The 27,299-nt window shown below is 42.3% G+C and overlaps 1 protein-coding gene across 1 annotated transcript in view; it reads left to right on the forward strand.

The window, feature by feature from the left end:
- LOC139400846 (adenylate cyclase 5) overlaps positions 1-27,299 on the forward strand; it is a 131,518-nt gene that overhangs the window by 34,134 nt on the left and 70,085 nt on the right. The window contains exon 2 of the mRNA XM_071145442.1: positions 25,291-25,440. Coding sequence (XP_071001543.1) covers positions 25,291-25,440 — 150 coding nt within the window. The remainder of the gene's footprint in view (positions 1-25,290; positions 25,441-27,299) is intronic.

The raw sequence follows: 27,299 nt of genomic DNA on the forward strand, positions 1-27,299 counted from the left end.
CTCTCACTCAGATACTGCAAACATTTCTCTGACATAATAAGAGAAAAACTGCTGATGCACAACCACATTTTGAAATTGCACCTTGTGTATTCTACTATTCTAACTCTCAACCAGTAGCGGTGTGTGGGTAAAATCACTGGGGAAGAAAGAAAAAAAGGCATATTACAACCTATGTGTTGTGATAATTGCGTTGTTTGCTCTATAACCTGTTAGTTCATATGTCTTGACACCGTGATATATAGGCCTAAAGGCTGAGACAATAAGAAGACACAGTAGCAGAATAAATTCAACCACATCTTTGTTTCATCACAAAACCGGATAGCAACCTCCGTCCGGTTTAGTCCACAAAGCATATTGCATGTAACAGACAGCTACATGACCTAAAGCATGCTCAAGCAAGTTAATGTTTATGGATTTTTCGGACCACTAAACAGTTATTGATTTAAAACCACAGAGAGTAACCGCAAGTCACAAAGAAATCAGGAGCTGCGTCCACTATTCCAGCACCATTTCAACATCATCAAATCACCTCTCCCTAGTCTGATAGTGTGACAACTAATAGATACCAAAATGAATTTAGTCCTATCAACATAAGCTAAATATGATGTGGCTGTCCATGGTTCTGATTTCTGTGTCTTTGCGAGCGTGCGTGTTCGTGCGAGTAGAAAAATATGCTGATTCACCCTACTTGTAGAGAAACGCCAATGCCAGCCTCCTCTCTTTCATGTTGAGCAAAGGGTCTATCAGTCTGTCATACAGTACACACGTTTAGTTTTTGTTGTCCTAGGCTACCTAGTTAAAATGCATGCTCGCTAGCCTAACTTCCATTCATGGGCAACGTTAGCTAGTTAACACTAGCCTTTTACATCTAGTTACATATTGAACTTCCATCCTCTCAGGCCAGGGGCACAACAATGAATTAATGAATGGTTGGATCAGAATTGCCATTATAATCATTGGCCAGTACGGACAATTAAGTAAAACCACAAGTCCAAATCCCTATCTCCATCCATGGCTAATTTAGGAAAGGGCCAACATTAGCTAGCAAGCGAGACACTGGAGGACAACACAACGAGATGCAACAATTCAACTCAGCTTGGCTTCCTTTGACAGTTTTTTTTGGTGCGCCAGGACATTCACAGTTGAGCTTGCGGGGTGGCAGTAGCGCCTTCCCTGATCTAGATGTTTCAATAGGATGTTACATTTCTCTGCTTAACCGTTTAAATGCTTGCGAATGATTTTACTTCAGTGAGTGGAGACAAGCACTTAGTCTCATGGGTTTTGACGGTGCAGGAAACAAGATACTGGAGAAAGAGAGCGGGGAGGGAGAGGAAGAGAGAGAGGGAAACAGAGATAATGCCTCTCTCATGTTTAGTTTTGGTGAGAAGCTAATTCGATGAATAATTGGGTCATCAGTAGATATGATACTACTGTACCAACAAATATGAAAGAGGTGACAGCTGAAACATTTTTAGTTCTTTCACATATTTATGAAGGAATGTCAGGCTTTTGTCTCGCTTGTTATTTCCTATAAGTACTGACAGGCCTGATGTAGGGCTGAGGGAGAGGAACAGTGACTGACAGACTTTGTATCACATGGTGACATTTTTTTATGCATTTTCTTTGGTGACAGTCATGACTGAGAGCTGCAGGGAATCTGGGAATATTGAGGGAAATATTTCCTCAGGTCTGATTCTCTCTACAGAAGATATTACTATAGCCTTGAAGAAAATCTGTCAGAGATAGAGAAATCAAATAGCACCATGAGAATTTTTTTTTGTTTGTGCCTAGAGCATGCTTACTTCATATGTTTTCAAATGGATAAAGGTTCAAGGTTCAATTGATTTGTCATACAGTATGTATAAAATACAGTTGAAGTCGGAAGTTTACATACACTTAGGTTGGAGTCATTAAAACTCGTTTTTCAACCACTCCACAAATTTCTTGTTAACAAACTAAAGTTTCGGCATGCCTGTGAGGACATCTACTTTCTGCATGACACAAGTAATTTTTCCAACAATTGTTTACAGACAGATTATCTCACTTATAATTCACTGTATCACAATTCCGTTGGGTCAGAAGTTTACATACACTAAGTTGACTGTGCCTTTAAGCAGTTTGTAAAATTCCAGAAAATGATGTCATGGCTTTAGAAGCTTCTGATAGGCTAATTGACATCATTTGAGTCAATTGGAGGTGTACCTGTGGATGTATTTCAAGGCCTACCTTCAAACTCAGTGCCTATTTGCTTGACATCATGGGAAAATCAAAAGAAATCAGCCAAGACCTCAGAAAAATAATTGTAGATCTCCACAAGTCTGGTTCATCCATGGGAGCAATTTCCAAACAACTGAAGGTACCACGTTCACCTGTACAAACAATAGTACGCAAGTATAAACACCATGGGACCACGCAGTCATCATACTGCTCAGGAAGAAGACATGTTCTGTCTCCTAGAGATGAATGTACTTTGGTGCGAAAAGTGCAAATCAATCCCAGAACAACAGCAAAGGACCTTGTGAAGATGCTGGAGGAAACGGCTACAAAAGTATCCATATCCACAGTAAAGCGAGTGCTATATCGACATAACCTGAAAGGCCGCTCAGCAAGGAAGAAGCCACTGCTCCAAAACTGCCATAAAAAAGCCAGACTACGGTTTACAACTGCACATGGGGACAAAGATCGTACTTTTTGGAGAAATGTCCTCTGGTCTGATGAAACAAAAATAGAACTGTTTGGCCATAATGACCATCGTTATGTTTGGAGGAGAAAGGGCTAGGCTTGCAAGCCGAAGAACACCATCCAAACCATGACGCACGGGGGTGGCAGCATCATGTTGTGGGGGTGCTTTGCTGCAGGAGGGACTGGTGCACTTCACAAAATAGATGGCATCATGAGGGAGGAAAATTATGTGGACATATTGAAGCAACATCTCAAGAGATCAGTCAGGAAGTTGAAGCTTGGTCGCAAATGGGTCTTCCAAATGGACAATGACCCCAAGCATACTTAAAAAGTTGTGGCAAAATGGCTTAAGGACAACAAAGTCAAGGTATTGGAGTGGCCATCACAAAGCCCTGACCTCAAACCTATAGAAAATGTATGGGTAGAACTGAAAAAGATTCTGACCCACTGGGAATGTGATGAAAGAAATAAAAGCGGAAATAAATCATTCTCTCTACTATTATGCTGACATTTCACATACTTAAGTATATTTAAAACCAAATACTTTTAGACTTTTACTCAAGCAGTATTTTACTGTGTGACTTTCACTTTTACTTGTGTCACGTCCTGACCTTAGTTCCTTTTTTATGTCTCTGTTTTAGTTTGGTCAGGGCGTGAGTTGGGGTGGGCATTCTATGTTGTGTTTTCTAGGTTTTCTAATTCTATGTGTTTGGCCTGGTATGGTTCCCAATCAGAGGCAGCTGGCAATCGTTGTCTCTGATTGAGAACCATACTTAGGCAGCCAGTTTGTCCACTATGATTGGTGGGTAGTTGTTTTCTGTGTTTACCAAACAGAACTGTTTCGTGTCGTTCACGCTCTTTGTTGTTTTTGGTCATTTAGTGTTCTGTTTATTTTATTAAACATCATAAACACTTACGACGCTGCACCTTGGTCCTCACCTTCTTCCACCAACGACAGCCGTTACAACTTGAGTCATTTTATATTAAGGTATCTTTACTTTTACTCAAGTATGTATGACTTTTGAGTACTTTTCCCACCACTGTGACTGGGAATACAGATATGCATCTGTTGGTCACAGATACCTTAAAAAAAGTGGTGGGCATGGATCAGAAAACCAGTCAGTATCTGGTGTGACCACCATTTCACCATGTACCTCATGCAGCCTGACACATCTCCTTCACATAGAGTTGATCAGGCTGTTGATTGTGGCCTTTGGAATGTTGTCCCAGTCCTCTTCAATTGCTGTGCGAAGTTGCTGGATATAAATCTGTCGTTCTGCCACTGAACAAGGCAGTTAACCCACTGTTCCTAGGCCGTCATTGAAAATAAGAATTTGTTCTTAACAGACTTGACAAGTTGTTATTTATTTTTATTTCACCTTTATTTAACCAGGTAGGCCAGTTGAGAACAAGTTATCATTTACAATTGCGACCTGGCCAAGATAAAGCAAAGCAGTTCGACACATACAACAACTCAGAGTTACACATGGCGTAAAACAAACATACAGTCAATAATACAGTAGAAACAAGTCTATATATGATGTGAGCAAATGAGGTGAGATAAGGGAGGTAAAGGCAAAAAAAAGGCCATGGTGGCAAAGTAAATACAATATAGCAAGTAGAACACTGGAATGGTAGATTTGCAGTGGAAGAATGTGCAAAGTAGAAATAAAAGTAATGGGGTGCAAAGGAGCAAAATAAATAAAATAAAATAATTACAGTAGGGAAAGAGGTAGTTGGGCTAAATTATAGATGGGCTATGTACAGGTGCTGTAATCTGTGAGCTGCTCTGACAGCTGGTGCTTAAAGCTAGTGAGGGAGATAAGTGTTTCCAGTTTCAGAGATTTTTGTAGTTTGTTCCGGTCTTTGGCAGCAGAGAACTGGAAGGAGAGGCGGCCAAAGAAAGAATTGGTTTTGGGGGTGACCAGAGAGATATATAAGTTAAATAAAGGCTAAATTAAAAAAATACAAATAATATTGGCGGGAACTGGAACACGCTGTTGTGTTCATTGGGTGACACGTCTGGTGAGTATGCAGGCCAACTGGGTAATTTTCAGCTTCCAGGAATTGTGCACTGATCCTTTCGGCATGGGATCGTGCATGATCATGCTGAACGCATGGCAGCATATGAGTGATGGCAGCATATGAATGGCAAGACAACTGGCCTCAGGATCTCGTCATGGTATCTCTGTGCATTCAAATTGCCATTGATAAAATGCAATTGTGTTTGTTGCCCATAGTTTATGCCTGCCTATACCATAACCCCACCGCCACCATGCATGGGCACGGGTGTGAGATATAAAGCTACAGAATATCTAAACACTAACGTAAACTCACTCCATTCCGTACAAATGTGGATAACCACGACATTCAAACAAGGCTACAAAGATAACTAATGGGACTGTAGCGACTGTGTTGATGTCAAAATCGGGGGTGTGAACTAGGTTTCTATTCAAGCGTTGATCGACATGGTAATGGCTCTATAGGATTGGAGAAAAGTTGAACAAACTGACTCTCCGTTACATCGTGACGTGTCATAGCGTACAGCACGCATAAAGCAACTATTTCTGTCTTACAATCTCTCTCCACCAGGGGTAGCACTTCTCTCGTCCTTTAAAAACAAGAAATGGACAGTGATGGGGGTAAGGGGGGATACCTAGTCATTTTTTGTGTCATCATTACATGCGATCATCATTCTCAAAGCGATCATCATTCTCAAAGCCGCTGTTTACTTTTAAGATCTCTTTAGCACCGCCCTAAAAACCCGATTTCAAATTCAACACAAACCTTCAAATAGGAATGTAATGACACATTATATAAACTCTTTATAGTGTTTTATTTACATTTTAGAGGCGATAAGGTGATAAATTGGAAAGATCGAGTGAAAAAAAGCAATTTTCCCACACATCTCTCCTTCTCCCTATCAAGCATTAGTTTTGCTCATTGCCTGCTTGAATTATGCAGAAACGGGCAGCGTTTAGGTAATGTAATTGATTCTGTTGGTAAGGGTAGAAATTGTGCTTTACAATGGTATTGACATTACAGTTGATCTGGAAGTAATACGTTTTGGGGGCGCTAAAACAAGGGCAATTGTACGGACCAAGGCGATGTACGAGTTTACGTGAGTTTACGTTATGCGTTTCGATCTCCTCCACTTTCTTTTTCATTACTTTCTCAAGTAAGGAGCAGTCAACAGTTTATGGTATATGTTTTGTTGTGAAAACATGTTACTTTTGATGTTCCCGGACCGATTTCACTTGGTTTCCCAAATTAAGTACTTGGTAGCTGCAGGAACAGGGTTGGAGAGCCCATGGCATACATAGTTTGGGCAGAATATCACCTGCCATGCAGCAAGCGTTGACTGCGTGGAGTGAAATAACCGGAGTAGCCTACCCTAACGAACAGGCAGGAAAGGGGCTTACATTTACTATTCCCGTGCATAGGCGGATAACATGCCAGGTAACATACAGTAAAAGGCCAACTCATATTCTGTTTATCTGAAATACATTTTCTTCATATCATAATGTTTCTTTAGACCTACCTAAAATAAAGAATGGATGTATTGTCATGGTGTATGTTAAATGGATTTATTAGACTTGTTCAAATGCAGATGTTCCAAAGGCGCTCATTAGCAGCTTGGATGTGTGGAGGCCTGGAGATGCTAAACATGTTTATGTTAATTCATGGTCAATTACCATGAGACCGGCAGTATTTTGCATGATAATAACCTGTCTGACAATATTTCATGACCGCCACAGCCCTAGTTGTGCAAACCCACAGTTTCATCAGCCATCTGGGGGGCTGGTCTCAGACAATCACACAGGTGAAGAAGCTGGATGTGGAGGTCCTGGGCTGGCCTGGTTAAACATGGTCTTCAGTTGTGAGGCTGGTTGGCGTACTGCCAAATTCTCTAAAATGACAGTGGAGGTGGTTTATGGTAGAGAAATGAACATTCAAATATCTGGCAACAGCTCTGGTGGACATTCCTGCAGTCAGCATGCCAACTGCATGCTCCTTCAATACTTGAGACATCTGTGGCATTGTGTTGTGTGACAAAACTGCACATTTTAGAGTGGCCTTTTATTGTCCCCAACACAAGGTGCTTGATATACCACACCTGTCAGGTGGATGGATTATCTTGGAAGGAGAAATGCTCATTAACAGGGATGTGTAGAAATGCTCACTAACAGGGATGTGGAGAAATGCTCACTAACAGGGATGTGGAGAAATGCTCACTAACAGGGATGTGGAGAAATGCTCACTAACAGGGATGTGGAGAAATGCTCACTAACAGGGATGTGAAGAAATGCTCACTAACAGGGATGTGAAGAAATGCTCACTAACAGGGATGTGGAGAAATGCTCACTAACAGGGATGAAAACATTTGTGCACAATGTTTTAGAGAAATAATATTTTTGTGCGTATGGAACATTTCTGGGATATTTTATTTCAGCTCATGAAACATGGGACCAACACTTTACATGTTGCGTTTATATTTTTGCTCAGTGTACAATGCTGAGTCACTGAGCGATGCATTTGAAAAGGTAAGGGTTCTGCCCCAAATGGCATCCTATTCCCTACTATTTAGTACACTACTTTTGAACAAAGCCCAGTGGGTTCTGCTAGGGTATGGCTTTTGAATGCTTTTTTTCCAATTCAGGCGTGTGTGTGTGTTTAAGCTTGTGCATGCATACACAGTACATGTGAGAGATTATGATCTGTGTGTGTGTTTAAGCTTGTGCATGCATACACAGTACATGTGAGAGATTATGATGTGTGTGTGTGTTTAAGCTTGTGCATGCATACACAGTACATGTGAGAGATTATGATGTGTGTGTGTGTGTTTAAGCTTGTGCATGCATACACAGTACATGTGAGAGATTATGATGTGTGTGTGTGTGTTTAAGCTTGTGCATGCATACACAGTACATGTGAGAGATTATGATGTGTGTGTGTGTTTAAGCTTGTGCATGCATACACAGTACATGTGAGAGATTATGATGTGTGTGTGTGTTTAAGCTTGTGCATGCATACACAGTACATGTGAGAGATTATGATGTGTGTGTGTGTGTTTAAGCTTGTGCATGCATACACAGTACATGTGAGAGATTATGATGTGTGTGTGTGTTTGTTTAGGCGTTTTCCCTAATGTCAATGTTCATGTGTTATAAAGAGAGACAATCCTAACCCCATACAAGGTGTGCATAGCACTGAGGACTTGGGGATTGGGATACATTGTGTTGCTCTTAGCTATTGACAGTGCTATAATACAGACCAACTCTACTCTGGCTCGGGAACTGTGTATCCTAACTTATCTACAATTTACGAGGATCCCAGTCTGGTCTATTTTTGCTTGGTGGACGGCGGACGGAGTGCAGTCACTCACAGCGTTGCTTTGATCCGGAAGAAACAGAGGCAGACTTGTGTCTGCTTAGTGCTCATTGTCCCTGGCTTGGACAGCTCCTGTGGATACAAACCCAGTAGCACAACCAGCATGTAATGTGGAGTACTAGGTCATAAAAATGATATGTGGTGTCTGTGTATAGAAGCCCTAAGCCACGTTGATTTATAGGAAAGTAGCTACAGATGCGGTCAAATATATCGGCACCCTTGCACTTTACAATGGAGCAGAATGTACTTTTTTAGAACTGGTTGAATGGTAATCTTTACCCAGTAGGCACCTTCAACTTACCACAGGTGATGTCATTTACACAGTAAATTAAAACTTGCTTCTAACCAAATGAATATGAATTTTGAATAATTAATCCTGACCATTTTTGGTCTTTAAAGGAAACACCAAAATTTCAGTTCAGGTCCTGAGCAGTTGTAAAAAAAAAAATGTAATGCATTTTATAAGAAATAGTGAATTGTGCTAGGGTGCCAATATATTGGACCGCATCTGTATATGTCTCTTGTAATCGCTCCTGTAGAGGGGAATGTGTGCGTGTGTGTGTGTGTGCGTGTTTGTGTGTGTGCGTGATTGTGTGTGTGCGTGTTTGTGTGTGTGTGTGCGTGCCTGCCTGCATCACCCCTGTAGAGGGAATTCAACCCTCGCTAAGGTTATCAGCTTTGTTTTAAAGGCACTCGAATGAAGCCAAGTAGCCAACACTCCAAACATAATGAAGCACAGATACAGAGATATCCTAGGACAACATTAATATTTATCCCCAGTTTGTCCGAGAATGGTATGCCTGGTATGCCAACCGTTCCAGTTAGTTGATTTGTTCACTGACTGAGGTCTGTGCTCTCTGCTCCAGTCCAGCTACTTCTTTTCCATGCAGGCATTGTTAGTTTAGATTCCATTTGCTGTGCCTGAGTGGCCCATTATTCCCTCTGTGTTATATTATGGGAATGAGATACTTGTTAACTCAAGCACTGCAGTCAAATATGCCTTATTGAAATACAGTACAGCTTTCATGTAAGTCACCATGAAGCCCTGGGAGATTATGTTTCCCTGGTCACAGTAAGTCTGTTTATCTTACATGTCAATCCAGTTGGTTTGTCGTGACCTGTGTCGAAGGTGACTACACAGGTGCCTGAGCTGCCCAGTTGCCCATGAACCAGAAGACAAAATGCCCTGTTGATTTCACAGATTCAATTCAAACCTTATGTCCATTCTGTTCATACCAAAGGCAGTTGTGCCTTATAAGATTTGTGATGGTTTCCCATCTCTACTAGGCCTAAGTAGATTGTTTTGGCTAAATCTTTACAACAGGCTTTATCCCATTCAAAAAAATATAATGCTGGTTCTAATTATAGACTGCCAATTGGCCTGGAGAACAAGATAATGTGTACTTTCTGAGAGTACTAAGACTAGGCATCGGTAATGATGAAGATCAGACAGACACCCTGCTAAGCTCAGCTCTATACACTTGGAGAAAGTTTGTCTTTCTTTCTCCTTGGACTGTGTTGTGGAAAGCCTGTGCCTTGGCTGTGGTTTGGCCAGACTGGTACTTATCTCTGAGTTATCCATCCGTGTTCTATCTGTGTTGCCTCAGAGAGTGATAGAGTCAGTATTTCTACCAAACCTGGCAGGCACCTGTTGTACTGACCAGAGACTTTGCGATTGTAGCTTACATCATTTTGGAACCGCAGAAACAAGCAGGGCAATTTATTTGTTCGATGTTGATATCCACCGACAGTTAAATGAAACGTTCCTGGCAGTTTGACTGGGAACTTTGGTCTCCACTGATTGAGCTAGCCTAAATGTATCTTAATTGAAAAAGCATTATTCTCTTAGCACACTGACCCAAGCCTTCTCTCTCCATTATCCAATTTCAGATCATCACCCTTTGAAATGTGGCCATTGTTTGAAGGGTATCAACTGCCTGATAGTAGAACAGAGGGTCCATAGGCCATTCTGGTCAGATATTATTCTATTATTTTCAAGGCTTAAGTATATTATATTTTGTTTTGAGGGTGTTATATAGGCCTAGTAGTGCAAGACAAAATATATTTGTCAACCTACTGTACAAGAATTAAAGGTCCGATCAGGCAGACCCTATGAAGATATAAAGTTGCACTCACATAATTAAATACAGTAGAACATTATCTCTATGACAGGCACTAGTATATTTTCAGTGGAGAGGATGGAATATCTTAACTACTGTTTTATCTGGGGGATGGAGATTCACTAACAAGCCGCCTGGCGCCCCAAAGCCATAGGGCAAAGGGTCTGATTCAATTAACCATCTAAAACCACCTTTACAGCTATCCCAAGTGGCCAATCCAACAGGTATATTACAGGCTTCTATTGGGTCAACAGCCCAAATAGATCATTTAGCTAATTTACAAATTATTATGATGGAGGGGCCATGGTTTGTTAGGATAATAAAATAAATTCAGTGCAACCTTTTTCAATTGACATTTTTTCAGCCATATTGCTTGTAAACGGGGGACAGAAATTGCTGGGTAGGCACCTGCAAGGCCAGAGCACTCAGTCTGCCACTGCTGCAACTGAGAGTGTGTGTGTGTGTGTGTGTGTGTGTGTGTGTGTGTGTGTGTGTGTGTGTGTGTGTGTGTGTGTGTGTGTGTGTGTGTGTGTGTGTGTGTGTCTGTGTGTGTGTGCATGCACACATCCCATTCATTCACCTCTTCACTGCTCCACTGAGTGTTCTAGGTCAAGTATGGCCATTAGAACAGAGAATACCTCATCCACTGACAACCACTGTCAGTCCACTGTCAGTGCATATCATGGGTGTATTATGAGGTAGCTAGCTAGCATTAGATCTCTATAATTCACTATGGCTAGAGTTAGCTCATAGCCTCATTCTGTATGCCAGTGACACAGCTGTAGGTCATGACCTCAGGTGTAAGCAGATGTTATGTGTTCTGTGTTGATCCTCAGAGGCCCCTTGTAGTTCATGTCATGTTGAGAAGATGTCTAGCGAAATAAACCAGTTTTGATCATGCTAACTTGGTGGTCAGTCATCACTTATTAATAACACCCTATTTACTAGGTCACATAAACAACAGTTAAAGCTGTATAGCAAAAACAGGTTCACTGATGAACAGTTAACATTCTTTGGCGATACCAAAACTTAATATAATCTCCAAAACAGATACCATAACAGATAAAACATGGTCAATACAGCCCAAACAGCTACAGGAACTGAAATGCATGAAAGTGGGAAAACAAAACAACAATTTTCATAATCATATGACTATATCCTGCCTGCAGACGTTGGTCCTTTTAGACGAGGCTACAGTATATCTGTTCTCTCTGTCTCTCTCTGTATCTTTAGAAGGAGAAGAGGGTGACTTTGTTCTTCAATGTGTACATCATTCTGCTTTATCCTAACCACTCCGAAAGACAACCAAACACACATACAGTTGAAGTCGGAAGTTTACATACACCTTAGCCAAATACATTTAAACTCCGTTTTTCACAATTCCTGACATTTAATTAGGTCAGTTAGGAACACCACTTTATTTTAAGAATGTGAAATGTCAGAATAATAGTAGAGAGAATGATTTATTTCAGCTTTTATTTCTTTCATCGTATTCCCAGTGGGTCAGAAGCTTTTTCAGTTCTGCCCACACATTTTCTATAGGTTTGAGGTCAGGGCTTTGTGATGGCCACTCCAATACCTTGACTTTGTTGTCCTTAAGCTATTTTGCCACAACTTTGGAAGTATGCTTGGGGTCATTGTACATTTGGAAGACCCATTTGTGACCAAGCTTTAACTTCCTGACTGATGTCTTGAGATATTGCTTCAATATATCCACATAATTTTCCTCCCTCATGATGCCACCTATTTTGTGAAGAGCACCAGTCCCTCCTGCAGCAAAGCACCTCCACAACATGATGCTGTCACCCCCGTGCTTCTTGGATAGGATGGTGTTCTTCGGCTTGCAAGCCTCCCCCTTTTTCCTTCAAACTTAACGATGGTCATTATGGCCAAACAGTTCTCCATTTCCCCAAAAAGGACATCTCCAAAAAGTACGATCTTTGTCCCCATGTGCAGTTGCAAAGTGTAGTCTGGCTTTTTTATGGCAGTTTTGGAGCAGTGGCTTCTTCCTTGCAGAGCGGCCTTTCAGGTTATGTCGATATAGGACTTGTTTTACTGTGGATATAGATACCTTTATAACTGTTTCCTCCAGCATCTTCACAAGGTCCTTTGCTGTTGTTCTGGGATTGATTTGCACTTTTCGCACCAAAGTACGTTCATCTCTAGGAGACAGAACGCGTCTTCTTCCTGAGCGGTATGACGGCTGCGTGGTCCCATGGTGTTTATACTTGCATACTATTGTTTGTACAGATGAACCTGGTACCTTCAGGCATTTGGAAATTGCTCCCAAGGATGAACCAGACTTGTGGAAGTCTACACATTTTTTTCTGAGGATTTAGCTGATTTCATTTGATTTTCACATGATGTCAAGCAAAGAGGCACTGAGTTTGAAGGTAGACCTTGAAATACATCCACAGGTACACCTTCAATTGATTCAAATCATGTCAATTAGCCTATCAGAAGATTCTAAGGCCATTACATAATTTTCTGGAATTTTCCAAGCTGTTTAAATGCACAGTCAACTTCTGACCCACTGGAATTGTAATACAGGGAATTATAAGTGAAATAATCTGTCAGAAAATAATCTTGTTGGAAAAATTACTTGTGTCATGCATAAAGTAGATGTCCTAACCGACTTGCCAAAATTATAGTTTGTTAACAAGAAATTTGTGGAGTGGTTGAAAAACAAGTTTTAATGACTCCTACCTAAGTGTATGTAAACGTCCGACGAGAGGTGTTAGTGTTCGTATCAGTTGCACCAAAGAGCAGTTTGTGTATGGTAGGATCGAAGGTTGGGTGTTTCCGTGTGGACGGCTGCCTTAAATATAAACTCCCCTCTCCCCTCCTCCCCCTGCCTACCCCATCTTCTCCACCCTGTTAGTTGTGCATCTGTAGGGAAGCTGGCTGGCTGGGAGCCCTTTGGCCCACTGTTACATAAACCTGAGCCCAGCTGAGCCTCACAGGACAGACTGCAGCCTTTATCCTGCCATACTTCCCTGCGCCACAGAGCACAGCAGAGCACAACTCAACTTAATGACGTCAGCCACACGGAGGTTGTGTCCCTGAGCCCTGGTCAAAAGAAGTGCACTACATAGGGAATAGGGTGCCATTTGGGATGTACAGACAACACAGAGGCTCCTATTGACAAGAGTTGAGATGTTTAGAAGAAAAAATGTACATATTTTAACTGGGACATAATCACATGACGTTTTGTCCCCCCAGCCCCAACCCAGACTCATCCTTTCTAACGCCATCTGTCCTCACGAGGTGAGCCCCAGAATGCACCTGACTATGGACGACTCCATGCCAGATGATGAATCAGTTTCTCTGGTTGTGCTTAGAGTAGTTCTCTACGGGCCAGTTTCTTGGACACAGATGAATGCTTTTAAGTTCAGGACCAGATTTCTGAGAGCTCTCACGAAGATTATAAACCGCATAGTTTGGGTCCTGGATGCTGATTGTCTGAAACAGCATTTCACGGGTATTACAAAAAAAGTACTTTTTACTGTTCTTATTACGTTGGTTACCAGTTTATAATAGCAATAAGGTACGAGGGGGTGTGGTATATGGCCAATAAACCACGGCTAAGGGCTGTATCCAGGCACTCTGCTTTGATTTGTGGCCTGTAGTACAGTATATTGACCATATACCACACCCCCTCATGCATTATTATTAAAGAGCAACTGCCTCTAAAAAACAACTTCTCATTTAGAAAACAGCCTATGAGGCATCGATATGAGTCCGAAACATTTACTCTACTGTCAAAATTGACTACAAGTGTAAATAGGAAAATGTTTGTCATAAAGTCAGTTTCCTCCACAACAGAGTTTTGTGAGACTTGTGGTAATGACTGCATCACAATGTAAATTAAGGTTGGGTTTATTTAAATCCGGCCCACATACCCACAGCTGGCAGCACGCAAGTAATCATCAATTTGGAGTGCAGCTGCTCGCGACCCAATCGTAATGCCCGTGGTAAACTTTGGGGATGGTTAGTAAATTACACAATGTTCTGTACATGGGACAATATGTTAACATTCCAATAACTCCACATTTCAATGACTTAAAAACGTCAAAACAACTATAAATTGTAGAAATTCATATGAAAGCATTTAATGAGAACTAAAAGGTGTGCAACATGAAAATATTGTCTCACTTACATTGTGTAATTTATTGATGGTCCCTAAATAGCCCCAGAGATAGGCTATCCAAAGTCAAACCAATTTTGAGAAGGTTAGACAACATCGAGCTGAAGCTAATTGGCGAAAAGTCTGGCTAACTCTTCCCACCTGTGAACACACACAAGAGACACTCACATCAAACCACACCCGAAACCAACTCACGTTTGAATTCAGTGATGGCCGCTATCATTTCTTAAGTAACCAAATCTACTACGAGGCCAAATCAGAAAGTGCAGTCGCCCTTTAACTATTTGTCTGTAAGTGAGTGAGAGGAGGCGATCGGCTTGGGAGCTTTTACAAACGTTTTATTTAAACAGGGGTCTGGCCTCCAATGAGCTCAGTTGTTGAGGCTGGTGTGTCCTCATCTCACATTTTCAGTCACTGCGAATTTTCCCTGTGAAGAATATTTTGTTTACTGTGACCTGTTACCTCGGTGTGAGTTGGAACGATCCATCACTCTTGTTTTAAAAAAAATATGCTTGACCCAGGCAGAACTCACCTTGAAGGCCACTGCGTTGACGTATACTATGAAATTACACACACACAAAAAAACACTGTCTTAGCCCTAGTGACACAATTGCACTGAATTGTTCCATATGTTGAAATAGGTTGAAAAAAAGCCTTCCAAAAGCGTAAAGTGACAAACGCCCACTACACGCAGAGAGATGATGGCTCATTTGAATAGACTAATTACTACAAGGCCGGTGACATTCATTAGCCAACCCCTAGATGTCCACTGTCAGTATTTGGGGATGGTGTCTCCAAGCAACACAGTGATTTGATTTCTCTCCCATCCTGGTCATCTATTATTTAGATTTTATTGAACCTTTTATTAAACCAGGCAAGTCAGTTATGACAGCCTTATTTACAATGACGGCATAACCATCGCTAGTTGTATATTTGACGTTTGGTTTGTTTGGCCTTTTGATTTGTAGATAATGGTTTGGAGGTAGCCAGTGGCAGTCTGGACACATTGTGGCATTAGGTTGGAGTACCAGCCAGGTATGACATCACAGATGGATGACTGTAAAGGGTTTATTTGTGTGGCTGCAGGTTGATCCTGGACTGGCCTGAGATCAGTCCTGTTGGTGAGATCGGTACTGGGCTTGTATTCACAAAGAGTCTCAGAGTCGGATTGCTGATCCAGGATCAGGTTCCCCTCTTTCCATATAATCTTAGTCATTATGATCTAAAAGTTTAAAGAACCACTGAACACTCTGATTGGTACGTGTGTTTTTCTGTTGCTCTTTAGAAATTTCAGTCTTGGAGGTGTGTTTCCCGTTTGGTTAATGATATTTGTTCCCCAAGAGACACTGTAGACGTGGAAGCCTACTTTATTTCACTTCCTCAAAATCCCCAGAATAAATGTAAGATAACTCAAGAAATCTTTAATTCATTTTGACATTTTTGCCGAGGATGTTTTAGTTGCACAATTTTACATCAAACTAAGATGTTTGGTGCTGAGCAGGTCTTCACACTGTCTATGGTATTGGATGGTGAGCAATCACCACAGCTGTTCACCCCATGTTAGTGGGCAAATGGACATCATAAAGTCAAAACCCTTGTGTTCCAAACTCCGTTTTAGACTAGACTGACTTTATGACCAAAATCATCCTATTTACACTTTGTAGTACATTTTGACACTACAATAACTGTTTCTATCGATGCCACATAGGCCATTTTTAAAGAGATCTATTGCTTTTTAAAGCCTGTCGCTCTTTAAACTGATGCTAGATCAGCACTCCTTCTCTAAGACTCTTTGTGAATGCAGGCCCGGATGGTGAGATTCATTATGATGGAGATTGGGCCTCATATTCAGAGCTGCCAGACTAGAGGAGAGGTATAGGCCCTGGGTGAGGACTGATTCCATATGAGATCCAGCATCGGTCATGGCTGATTTACTTCTAGTGGAGCGAGCCTGAGAGGGGGAAGGGTTAACGATGGAGAGATGGGAAGAACAGAGCAGAGGGAGAGATGCTGAAGGTAGGAGGTAATTAAGGCGATTTGTGTTGGGACAGAAAATATACAATTCCGGCTTGTTTAATCCAACCTTGGAAGTGCCCAGTTGAAACTTCTTGATTCCTCTGATCTTTATATCTTAAACCTGTAGACATTTTTTGCGTACCCGCAGAGACATGGTCTGCCCATGTACTGAACCAGTGGCTGAAGACAAAGGTTATGGCTTGAATCATTAAATTTGACATGATATGACTTCTAAACATGTAAATAATTGGATTGATTATTGACCTACCTGAAAACCAAAGTGTCAGATGCATTTTGGCTTGTCTTCCAGGTTGCGGTGAGGAAGGAGGCATTTAGCTCTTTGCTTGTCCTCTTCTCAAGGTGTTTACCTTGGTGTTTCCTGCTGAGACTAAACTACTCTATTTTCATGCAGCCTGTTGGAGATCTCTGAGGCAGGGGACAGAGCCATATGTCACCCCTGCCTATTGACTGGATGCCTTTGGGACACATCCCCCACCCCCCATCCCCAGGCCTGTCATGTCACTCTGCTCATCTGCTCAGACAGAGCTTTCTGGAGAGATCAGGTTCCTAGCTGCTCATATCTCCACTGATAGGCCCTGGTGGTCTGTAACCATAACCAAACACATCATTCATGTCAAGTGGATACACTGTGTCTGTGACCAGTACATTATTACTACAGTACTATGAGCTGTGTTCTTCTGAGGTACAGGGTGGAACATATTTGAGTCATCCTGGGAGACAAGGGAGATGTTTCTCACATATAATTTTGTAATACCAGACCGGTAGACAATGGGACATCCAGTGTGTGTTGGTAGGCTTCACCTACTTACTGTATGTTTGCAAAACTGTCCTCCTATCAGTGTGATGTATCTGAAGACTTAAGGGTTGCATGATGGAATCCTCATTCCCCATCCTGGGTTTTTGATACTGATCATGATGACCAAAGGGAATTCTACCAAGGTGTTGCCTCTCTTTTCTTTTGGTGAAGGTATTATTTCATAGGGAACATACAGTATCTGCCTTCTATTAACAAATACATGTGTTTATTGTTAGGGTTCCAATGTATGGGAGGAAATTTGATTTGAGTGCTAGCTGTTGACATCAAAGCACTCCAGAGCCCACTGTGCCCCATGTGGCTGGTGTTTGCAAAGGGGGCTATATTTGGAATGGCTTTGAGTTTCTCTTCTCTTCTTTTTTGAAGTGGGGAGGGAGATGAAAAATGTAAAATGCTTTTTCTTCTGTTCCGTGGTTGGTGGTGATGGGCACACCAACCTTTCTACTTCAAAGGTGTGAGTCAGAATTCAACATTTATGACTCAACGGGCTCAGCTGCCGTCTCCTGTGTCGCATGGCACGAGCATTTAAAATGAGCATTCAGTACCCATAGGAGAACAGCTCCATTTAAAAGCTAAGCAATAGTTTGGCACACAAGACTGTTTAGTACTACAGTAAAGTATTACATTGATATTGTAATCCCCTTAGCCCCCAATCCTCTGGCCAGGATTCAATCAATTGCAGATAGTGAACTTTTAAATAGCTCTTTCAGAAATACCTTTGATTTACATGTTCCAGATGGAGGGAGTTGACACTTGGTATAGAAATTGTCAGTGTGGTTGCGTGCTCTGCATGACTGCAAAACCTGGTTCCCTTTCAGAACTGAATGGGTCACCCAATGGGCCTGCAAGTGTTAACTTCCTTCCTCTGTCTGGATGTCACTGCTGTGATAATCAAACACACTTATTCAGGAAGTCTGTTATTGATTGGATCCTGACCTTCAGGCCTACATTGCTGTTGTCTCGTCGTTGATTTCATAACGGATCACATGAAGAAGCAAGCGTTTGTTGAAATGGGAGCACAAGATATAGCTCTGATTACGAAGAAGTTCATGGAGGAAAGATACAAGTTAGGATACTGATATAACCAGGAACAGAAGTGCTTTGTAGTATGTGTCTGTGTGTGTGTGCGTTTTATAAAGAAATTGACTCATTTTGCCTCGGTCTGAAGTATTGCAGTGCTAATCTATTCAAGGGAATTCATTTACACTCGTTGAATTTACTGCGCTGGCTAATGTAGTACAGGTCAAACTTGTGTCGCATTTTGAAAAAAGCCTTTTTTCCCCCATTAAAACATCACATCATAGAGAATGCCCACCTTCTCTTTTCACTGTGACACACCATTATGTCTGGCACTACTTTGGAGATGCACTTAGCTACTGTCAGCCTGAAGAAGATCAATGTCATTATGTTCTGTATCATCATCCATTCCCAGGTGGGTAAAATGTTCTGGAGATATTCTTCACTCTCAGAGTCAGTTTGGACCAACAAGATTATGGCCCAGTAATTCTAAGTAATCGCCAGCTGAATACTGTTCCTCCCCGTCACACAAAGTGAAACTTTTGGATTCTTGGAGCCTTCCAGCTTATCATCACATGGACTGAATCAGACGTTTCAATGGGACATTTGATGGGGCTTTTGGTAAATGAAAGATGTCAAATTCCTGCACGTTTTCTATTTCTTTTCAAATGACATGTATCTTGACCAACACATGGCAGCACATTTGCCTTGCACATGAGAGCGTTATAGGACGTTATGGAACCGTAACATGTGGCACCTCACAGTGCCGTGTGATGCTGCTCACAATAAGCAGCAAGCAGCCTGGCCGGCACATGACTTGCATTTATTTTAGCACACAATGCACTTCATTGTGTTGACTTCACCCATTCTATATAGGGATTCACATTTAGACCATATCAAACCATTCTCCGCTATACATTCTCAACCTGATGACTGTCCTGTAAACGGGGCCCTGACTGTCCTATAAACGGGGCCCTGACTGTCCTGTAAACGGGGCCCTGACTGTCCTGTAAACGGGGCCCTGACTGTCCTGTAAACGGGGCCATTCAAAATTATTATTATTCTACATTTTTTTTGTGTGATTTTTTTATTGTGTGTGATTTTTTTAAACAATACAAAACATACACATACAAACGACAATATCACACAAATATCACACAAACATCAACTACATCACACCTGCCCAGACCCACCTGTTCACACAGGTTTGAATCTCCAGCACCCTCATCACTCTCCACCACATGACCTCAAACTGCACCATTTTGTTTCTCTCCGTCGCCCAGGCACTTTCAACATTTAGATAATAAAGCATTTGACCTTTCCATTGTGCTAACAATGGAGCATTGGTTGATTTCCAGTTTTGAAATATACGTTTTTGATTGACAAGAAAAGTGTCTTCCAACCAATCGGGTATCTCACTGCATCCTCATATGCCATGTCATCAAATATGCAGACTGATGGATTAAAAGTACATTTACATTGTAATACTTCTGACAGCCAACTTTCTAGCTCCACCCATAACTTGTTGACTTGGGAAGGCATGGATTATTGAGTCATTGTTAGTTTTACACTTAAGACATGACTCTGCCGTTGTGCTGTAATAAATTCTATACAGTAGTTTAACCTGGATTAAGCGTACATTTTAGCAAACTGTAATTTCATTAGTTATGTTCCAACATTCCCTCCGTCTTGAACCAATATCAGTTATTTTTAAGTCTTGGTTCCAATAGGGCCATTTTAAAGGGGGTGGAGGTCATAATTAAACATGAATCCTGGGAGTCCTAAATTTGCTACTTTTCATCTACTTGAGAATGCAGAGTTACAGCAGTTTGTCATCTGCTTATTATAAGCCATCTACAATCTAGCAGTCGGTGAAACACACTACGTTTTCAATGCCCCAGTGACAAAGGAAATTTTAAAAAGGCCATTTTCTCAAACTCAACACACCAAATAAAGCTGTCAGCAGCGATATGCACTAGGGAATCTTGCCATCATATCAGACATGGCTGATGAGTATGATTACAGTTCCTCAGAGGCCCTGGCTCACCTGGCTCAGAGGCCCTGGCTCACCTGGCTCAGAGGCCCTGGCTCACCTGGCTCAGAGGCCCTGGCTCACCTGGCTCAGAGGGCCTGGCTCAGAGGGCCTGGCTCAGAGGGCCTGGCTCAGAGGGCCTGGCTCAGAGGGCCTGGCTCAGAGGCCCTGGCTCAGAGGCCCTGGCTCAGAGGCCCTGGCTGGATCCTGGTGGTACGCTTGATATTGAGTTGTCTTCTCAGCAGAGAAGCGTCTGTGAGACTCTCTCTCTCTCTCTCTCTCTCTCTGGATGATGGGTAGGTAAATATTGACACCAGTACCATCTTGCTCTACAGGGTTTTATAATGTCGCACCTAGAAAGGTACGCAGGTGATCTAGTGCTCCGCTCGTTCCCTGGTTACAACCGACGCAAGAAATGCGTAACACAGCACAGGACTCAATTAGCGTGGCTTGGTAAACAGAAACACGACTACAGAAAAATGCAACAGGGTCTTTGTGTTTGAGTTTACACTGACACACTCCATTATTATAGAGGTTGAATACAGAAATGGGTCAGTAGGATTTGTATTACCATATTTGTTTTTGACTAAAAATAGCCTGAAGACTATAGTGATTTATAATAGCCTGAAGACCATATTGATTGGACATTTTAACAGTACAAATGGTTAATAGAACCAGCCATGGTGTTGGAGAGGACATGACTGTTATTTCAACAAATTGTTTATTAAAGGTTTATAAGCTATCTATAAACTCATGATTTATAGTTGATAAACTACTTATAAACATGGTTTAAAGTATATTTCAAGTGCTGCCACATAGGCTATTAGGAATTGTCCTGGACTTATTAGAACAAAAGGAAAACATAATCTGATGTCATCGACAGTTCTGACAGCAACAGTTCTTTACTGAGCAAATTAAAAACTGTTAGCCCAGGTGTGTTGACATTTCTTCTTCCAGAGCCATATCTATTCCTTTTCTTATGCTTGGTTGTGGTTATTATTTTGTGATATCCGATTGGTAGTTACAGTCTTGTCCCATCGCTGCAACTCTCGTACGGACTCGGGAGAGGCGAAGGTCGAGAGCCATTCGTCCCCCGAAACACGACCCTGCTAAGCCGCACTGCTTCTTGACACACTGCTCACTTAACCCGGAAGCCAGCCGCACCAATGTGTTGGAGGAAACACCGTACAACTGGCGACCTTGTCAGTGTACATACGCCACAGGAGTCGCTATAGCGCGATGGGACAAGGACATCCCGACCGGCCAAACCCTCCCCTAACCTGGACGACTCTGGGACAATTGTGCGCCGACTCATGGGTCTACCAGTCTTGGCTGGCTGCGATGCAGTTCCCTAAACCACTGCGCCACTCGGGAGGTCCTGGTTGTAGTTATTCTAAGTAATGTGAGATTTTTCTGTGGTGTTGATGAGTGCTGCAGGATACATGCATTAACTAGAAAGAGACAGTACCACAACATGCAGGGCTTGACCTCTCCCGTGTTCACTCTGCTCTGCTCTGGATGTACTACACACACACACACACACACACACACACACACACACACACACACACACACACACACACACACACGCACGCCATACACACGTGTGCAGGCTTGCACACACACACACACACACACACACACACACACACACACACACACACACACACACACACACACACACACACACACACACACACACACACCATATACATTGAGGAATAATATAATGCATCTGGGGAGATATAGATCCATTAGGTAAACAGGGTTTGTTGTCAAGGGTGGGCTGTTCAGGGGCCTCATCTGTGTACTTGTTTGGATTACAGGCAGGCAGTATTACATCCACCTGCAACATGCTCCACTACTCTCCCTGTAGACTCATGGTAATAGGACTGGGACCGTTGACTTTAAGTACTTGGGAGTGGGGTTTTTACTGGATTGCAAGGTTTGTTGATGTGTCTGTCCTCGAAGAGGGAGAGAGAAAGCTAGGCTCTCTTAAAGAAGGTATTGCTGTGTTCAGTGACATCATGAAGCTCAGACATTTTAGTGCATTCGGTACTTTTGACAGACATTCAGGACATCAGCAGAACATCAACAGGTCAGAGACCTCATCGAGCCCCTCCCGCCTTTTCTTTTATTTGATTTGGGAGGTACATTTCTTGTCGGGGGGGGGGGGGGGGGGGGGGGGGGATCACTGCCTGATTCCACTGAACAGGTTAAAAAGTCCAGAGTCCAGGAAGTGAAGTGACTTTGGTCAGTCCTTCCTAATATGGTGGGACCAGGCCAGGTTAGGGAGTATAAATAGAGCAGGATTGTTGTTTGGTAATATTTGCATTGACCAGCTGGAAGCCTTCTCTGATGCTCTGTTGTTTCCATGGTAGTGCAGTGGGGCTGGAGGGGGGATGCAAATCCCTCAGCCTGGCCTCAGTCTGCACTGGCTTTAGCAGCTGCCCTACTGATGCTACTGGCCTTCTACTAATACAACTACTACTTTATTAGGCTCACTTAGATAGCTCAGTAGTAGGGAATGGCTATCACAAGGCCTTTTTTTCCCTGTGCAACATCCACATGACCATCCCTATCTGCTGCCCAGAGCTGGTAACCTCCACCAAATGTATCTGCATTCCTCTGCCGAGTCCGTACGGGAGTTGCAGCCATGGGACAAGACTGTAACAACCAATTGTATCCCACAAAAAAGGGCTAAACAAAATATAAAAAATTGTATTATAGATTTCTTGACTTATATTCTATTTTGAGGAAGTGTACAGTATACTTCCTACTGCGTCTCATGCGGGACAAACAGTAACTAGGGTTCATCCAGTTGACCGTCTTTTTTAAAAGTAAAAAAAATAATGTTTTACCCCTTTTTCATTTATTTAGTAGCTACTATCTTGTCTCATCGCTACAACTCCCATATGGGCTCGGGAGAGACAAAGGTTGAAAGTCATGCGTCCTCCAATACACAACCCAACCAAGCCGCACTGCTTCTTAACACAGCGCCATCCAAGCTGCACCAATGTGTCAGAGGAAACACCATGCACTTGACAACCTTGGTTAGCGCGCAGTGCACCCAGCCCGCCACAGGAGTCACTGGTGCACAATGAGACAAGGATTTCCCTACCGGCCTAACCCAGACAACTGCGCATCGCCCCACGGACCTCCCGGTCGCGGCCAGTTACAACAGAGCCTGGGCGCAAACCCAGAGTCTCTGGTGGCACAGCTGGCGCTGCAGTACAGCGCCCTTAACCACTGCTCCACCCGGGAGGCCCTGACCTGTAGACTGTCATTATGTTATATTATATAATGGTCAGGGGTCAATGCAGCTCCACAAGGCTTTTAATACACCTTCCTGTTTAGAGTAGAAAAACACCTCAACCTCTTCTGGGTCTCTGTGGGATAATCTCAATTGCATACTCTTCACGTCCTCTCTCCTCACCTCCTCGAAACCCATTGGAGGAGAAAGTCAGAGGGGAGGGACCTCTGGCTTTCTCATCCAATGGGTTTTGAGAAGGAGAGAAGAGGCAAGGAGTAAGCAATTTAGATTCTCATATTCTCTTGTCTCCCATCTCCTCATCTCTATTTCTCTCTCTTTGTGTATTTTATTTTTCTTTCTCCATCAGTGCTTACTCTCTCTCTCGCTCTCTCTTTTCCTTTCAGTCGTTTTGTTCTACTTTAAGCTTCATCACAACCTCCTATCCCTCTATCTCATCCCTTCCTTTTCTCTTAAGCCTCAAGAGAGATCTCACTAATAGAATATTGACTCTATAAAGACATGTTGTTTTTTCATCATTGGACATGCCATCAGTGTGAGTAGGAGTCAGCTGCTGATTCTCTGATTCAGTCCATGTGTGGTTTCTGTGAAAGGGATGGCTATAGCCTATGGCTGCCAGTCTCAGGACAACAGTGTGCTTCTTTCATCTCTGCTGACTGAAGGTAGTTCAGATACAGCCTTCTGGTGCCTGGTGTTATTTGGTTTGAAAAATAGCCACCTACTATTTGTTGTCTTACTTGTGCTTGCCTGTGGCAATAAAACCAATATAATAATATAAAAAAGGTGCCACTCCACTCACCTGGCACTCCAGACATGCTCAATCAAACACTACTTCTGTTTGTACAGATGGCCTGTAATCACTACTGATTGGCCCTGTCAGTGAGACATTACCAGACATTACCCTAACGGCACTGTCAAATTAGTGTCAATACTCTCCCTTTCTAACAGACCCATTTTTCACACACACACACACACACACACACACACACACACACACACACACACACACACACACACACAGGCTCGCCTGCCTTCCTGTCCTCAGTGTGCAGTGTGAGATATTTTGGCTGGAGATATGTGTGCAGGAGTACAGTTCAGATCGGCTGAGACAGACAGACAGACGGATGTTATGAACCATGGTGTGTGTGTCCTGGTGCCCCTGATACAGACAGACAAGCTTTGTCACAAATGGCACCCTTATCCCTATTTAATGCACTACTTTTGACATGGCTCGATAGAGGTCTTGTCAAAAATAGTGCACTATGTACCATTTAGGACGCAGACACAGTCAGACAGTGTTGAGGGAGTTGAGATGCCAGAACAGAGGGGACCAGGGACACTAAAGGCTCCTCACTCTACTCAACAAGTAGGAAGACTGTAGGAAGAATACTGCTGAAGCAGGCCAGGGCTGTAAAAAATCAACTGGACTGCTCTCTCTCTCCCCCCCCCCATATCTATGTCTTGGCTTATATTGGTCTCCCTCCCCCCATCTATGTCTTGGCTTATTTTGGTCCCTGTACGATTTAAGTCATTTGGACAGTAGACACAACTACCATTAATGGGAATGGAATACTCAAAATGTGGTGACGGGGGATAATATTAGCTTGTACATCAAATCTCACACAGGAATTAGTCGCGGAGGGAATTGAAATATGCTACTGTAAGCATTCTATATTACATTTATTTAAAACTCTCTTCTTTCTCTTCCTATTTCTTCCTCTCTTTTCTCTATCTTCTTTTCTCTCCCTCTCCTTTCCCCCTGTCTCCCTCCCTCTCCAGATAGTGTCCAACGTCCTGATCTTCTCCTGTTCTAACATCGTGGGCGTGTGTACCCACTACCCAGCCGAGGGCTCCCAGAGACAAGCCTTCCAGGAGACCAGGGAGTGCATCCAGGCTCGCCTCCACTCTCAGAGGGAGAACCAGCAGCAGGTAAGGCCTGTCATGGGACTGTGGAGGACTTGGCATAGTTATGGCTTTATAAATACATTTAATGTATGTATTCATACTTAATTATACAGTATTACTTGAAATTATAGTAATTAGTTGATATTATGGTAAGTGATAAAGATTGGTATAGTTGGTTTAGTTGCAGCAGATACTTTGATATAGTGTTTTCTGACACACTACACTCACACGCATGACACTTACACTGTCACATGACTCTGAAGGACCTAATAGGAGACAGGAGGTCATAGAGAGCAGGAGGTTCATAGGTTCAGATCACCTGTAATGACGTCTGCTTCTAAACTCAGCAAAAAAGAAACGTCCCAGCGTGGTAGGCGTACATTTTCTTTTATTTTTTTAGGAGTGCAAACACATGCAACATAAAAAGACAAGATCCCACAACTGAAGGTGGGAAAAAGGGCTGCCTAAGTATGATCCCCAATCAGAGACAACGATAGACAGCTGCCTCTGATTGGGAACCATACTCGGCCAACAAAGAAATATAAACATAGATTTCCCACCCTAGTCACACCCTGACCATCAAATAGAGAATGTATAGGATCTCTAAGGTCAGGGTGTGATAGGGACACATTATTCCATTTCTGTTTGTCACATGTCTGTGAAACTTTTTCAGTTTATGTCTCAGTTGTTGAATCTTGTTATGTTCAAACAAATATTTACACATGTCAGTTTGCTGAAAATAAATGCAGTTGACAGTGAGAGGACGTTTCTTTTTTTGCTGAGTTTATGAAGTCTAAGATTGCAGTTTTTTTTTACAATCACTAGGACCCATTTGTAAATACTTAGGTTACTTCTTGGAAAGTCTTCACACAGTGAGCACAACAGCAGTCTATGTGGGCAAAACTGTGGATCATTTTTCATTGCTTTGGCACAAAATGCATTCAATGACTACATCTTTCAAATGTCATGAATTATTTTCTCACTCAGACACAACCACCACCAAAACTCTATGTACCTACAGGCCAATTTGCACATGTTAACATACTCTTTTCAAAACTGTTATACTTACGTTCAAAACCAAACATAACACAAAATTGAATAAGACAGCAGTTTGCTATATTTCTACAGTAATACTGTATATAAATATTTTCCAAATATAAAAAATGAAATACTATCAAAACAATTAGACCAACCACAGCTGATTCCCATTGTAGCTGAACACCTACCCTGGTGTTGGTCTTTCAATTTCATTACCATCTATACAAAAGGGGACATTTTAGGAATAATGCTGTACTGTAATGTAAACATGGACCCAGCCAGAGATAGAGAAGTGGCTGACAGAGGAAGAAGAGTGTCTGGGAGAGGGAGAGGATGATGGTGGAAGAAGACTGAGAGGAAGATCAAGAGCTGTTGTCTCAGATGAAATTAGGGCTACTATAATTGATCATGTAATAAATCATGGTCTACCAATGAGCGAGGCTGGTCTGAGAGTGCAGCCAAATCTGCAACGCTCCACAATGGCATCTATTGTGAGAAATTTCCGGCAAAACAACAGGTGAGATGTGCATTATTCTGCAAGGGCATCTGACTGAACTGCACATTTCAGAAGTAAATTGAGCAAAGCCTCCAAGCCCACTTGTGTGTAATTGTTTTTGTATTTCTGCTGAGGACCCAATGGTTACCTCCCACATGCGGGAGAGGTAGGATTTTCACTGCTGTGCAGGAAACTGCAATAGTTTGGGACAGAGTGTTGGCAGACAACATTACTTTTGGAAATATTCACAATGTAAGCATAACAACTATTTCAACTAGTCCTGAAACAACATCAAGTCAGGATGAAACAGTTGTACACTGTCCCCTTTGAACGAGTCAAGCAACTCAGG

Source organism: Oncorhynchus clarkii, chromosome 3 (assembly GCF_045791955.1).
Source record: "Oncorhynchus clarkii lewisi isolate Uvic-CL-2024 chromosome 3, UVic_Ocla_1.0, whole genome shotgun sequence".
Lineage (NCBI taxonomy): Eukaryota > Metazoa > Chordata > Actinopteri > Salmoniformes > Salmonidae > Oncorhynchus > Oncorhynchus clarkii.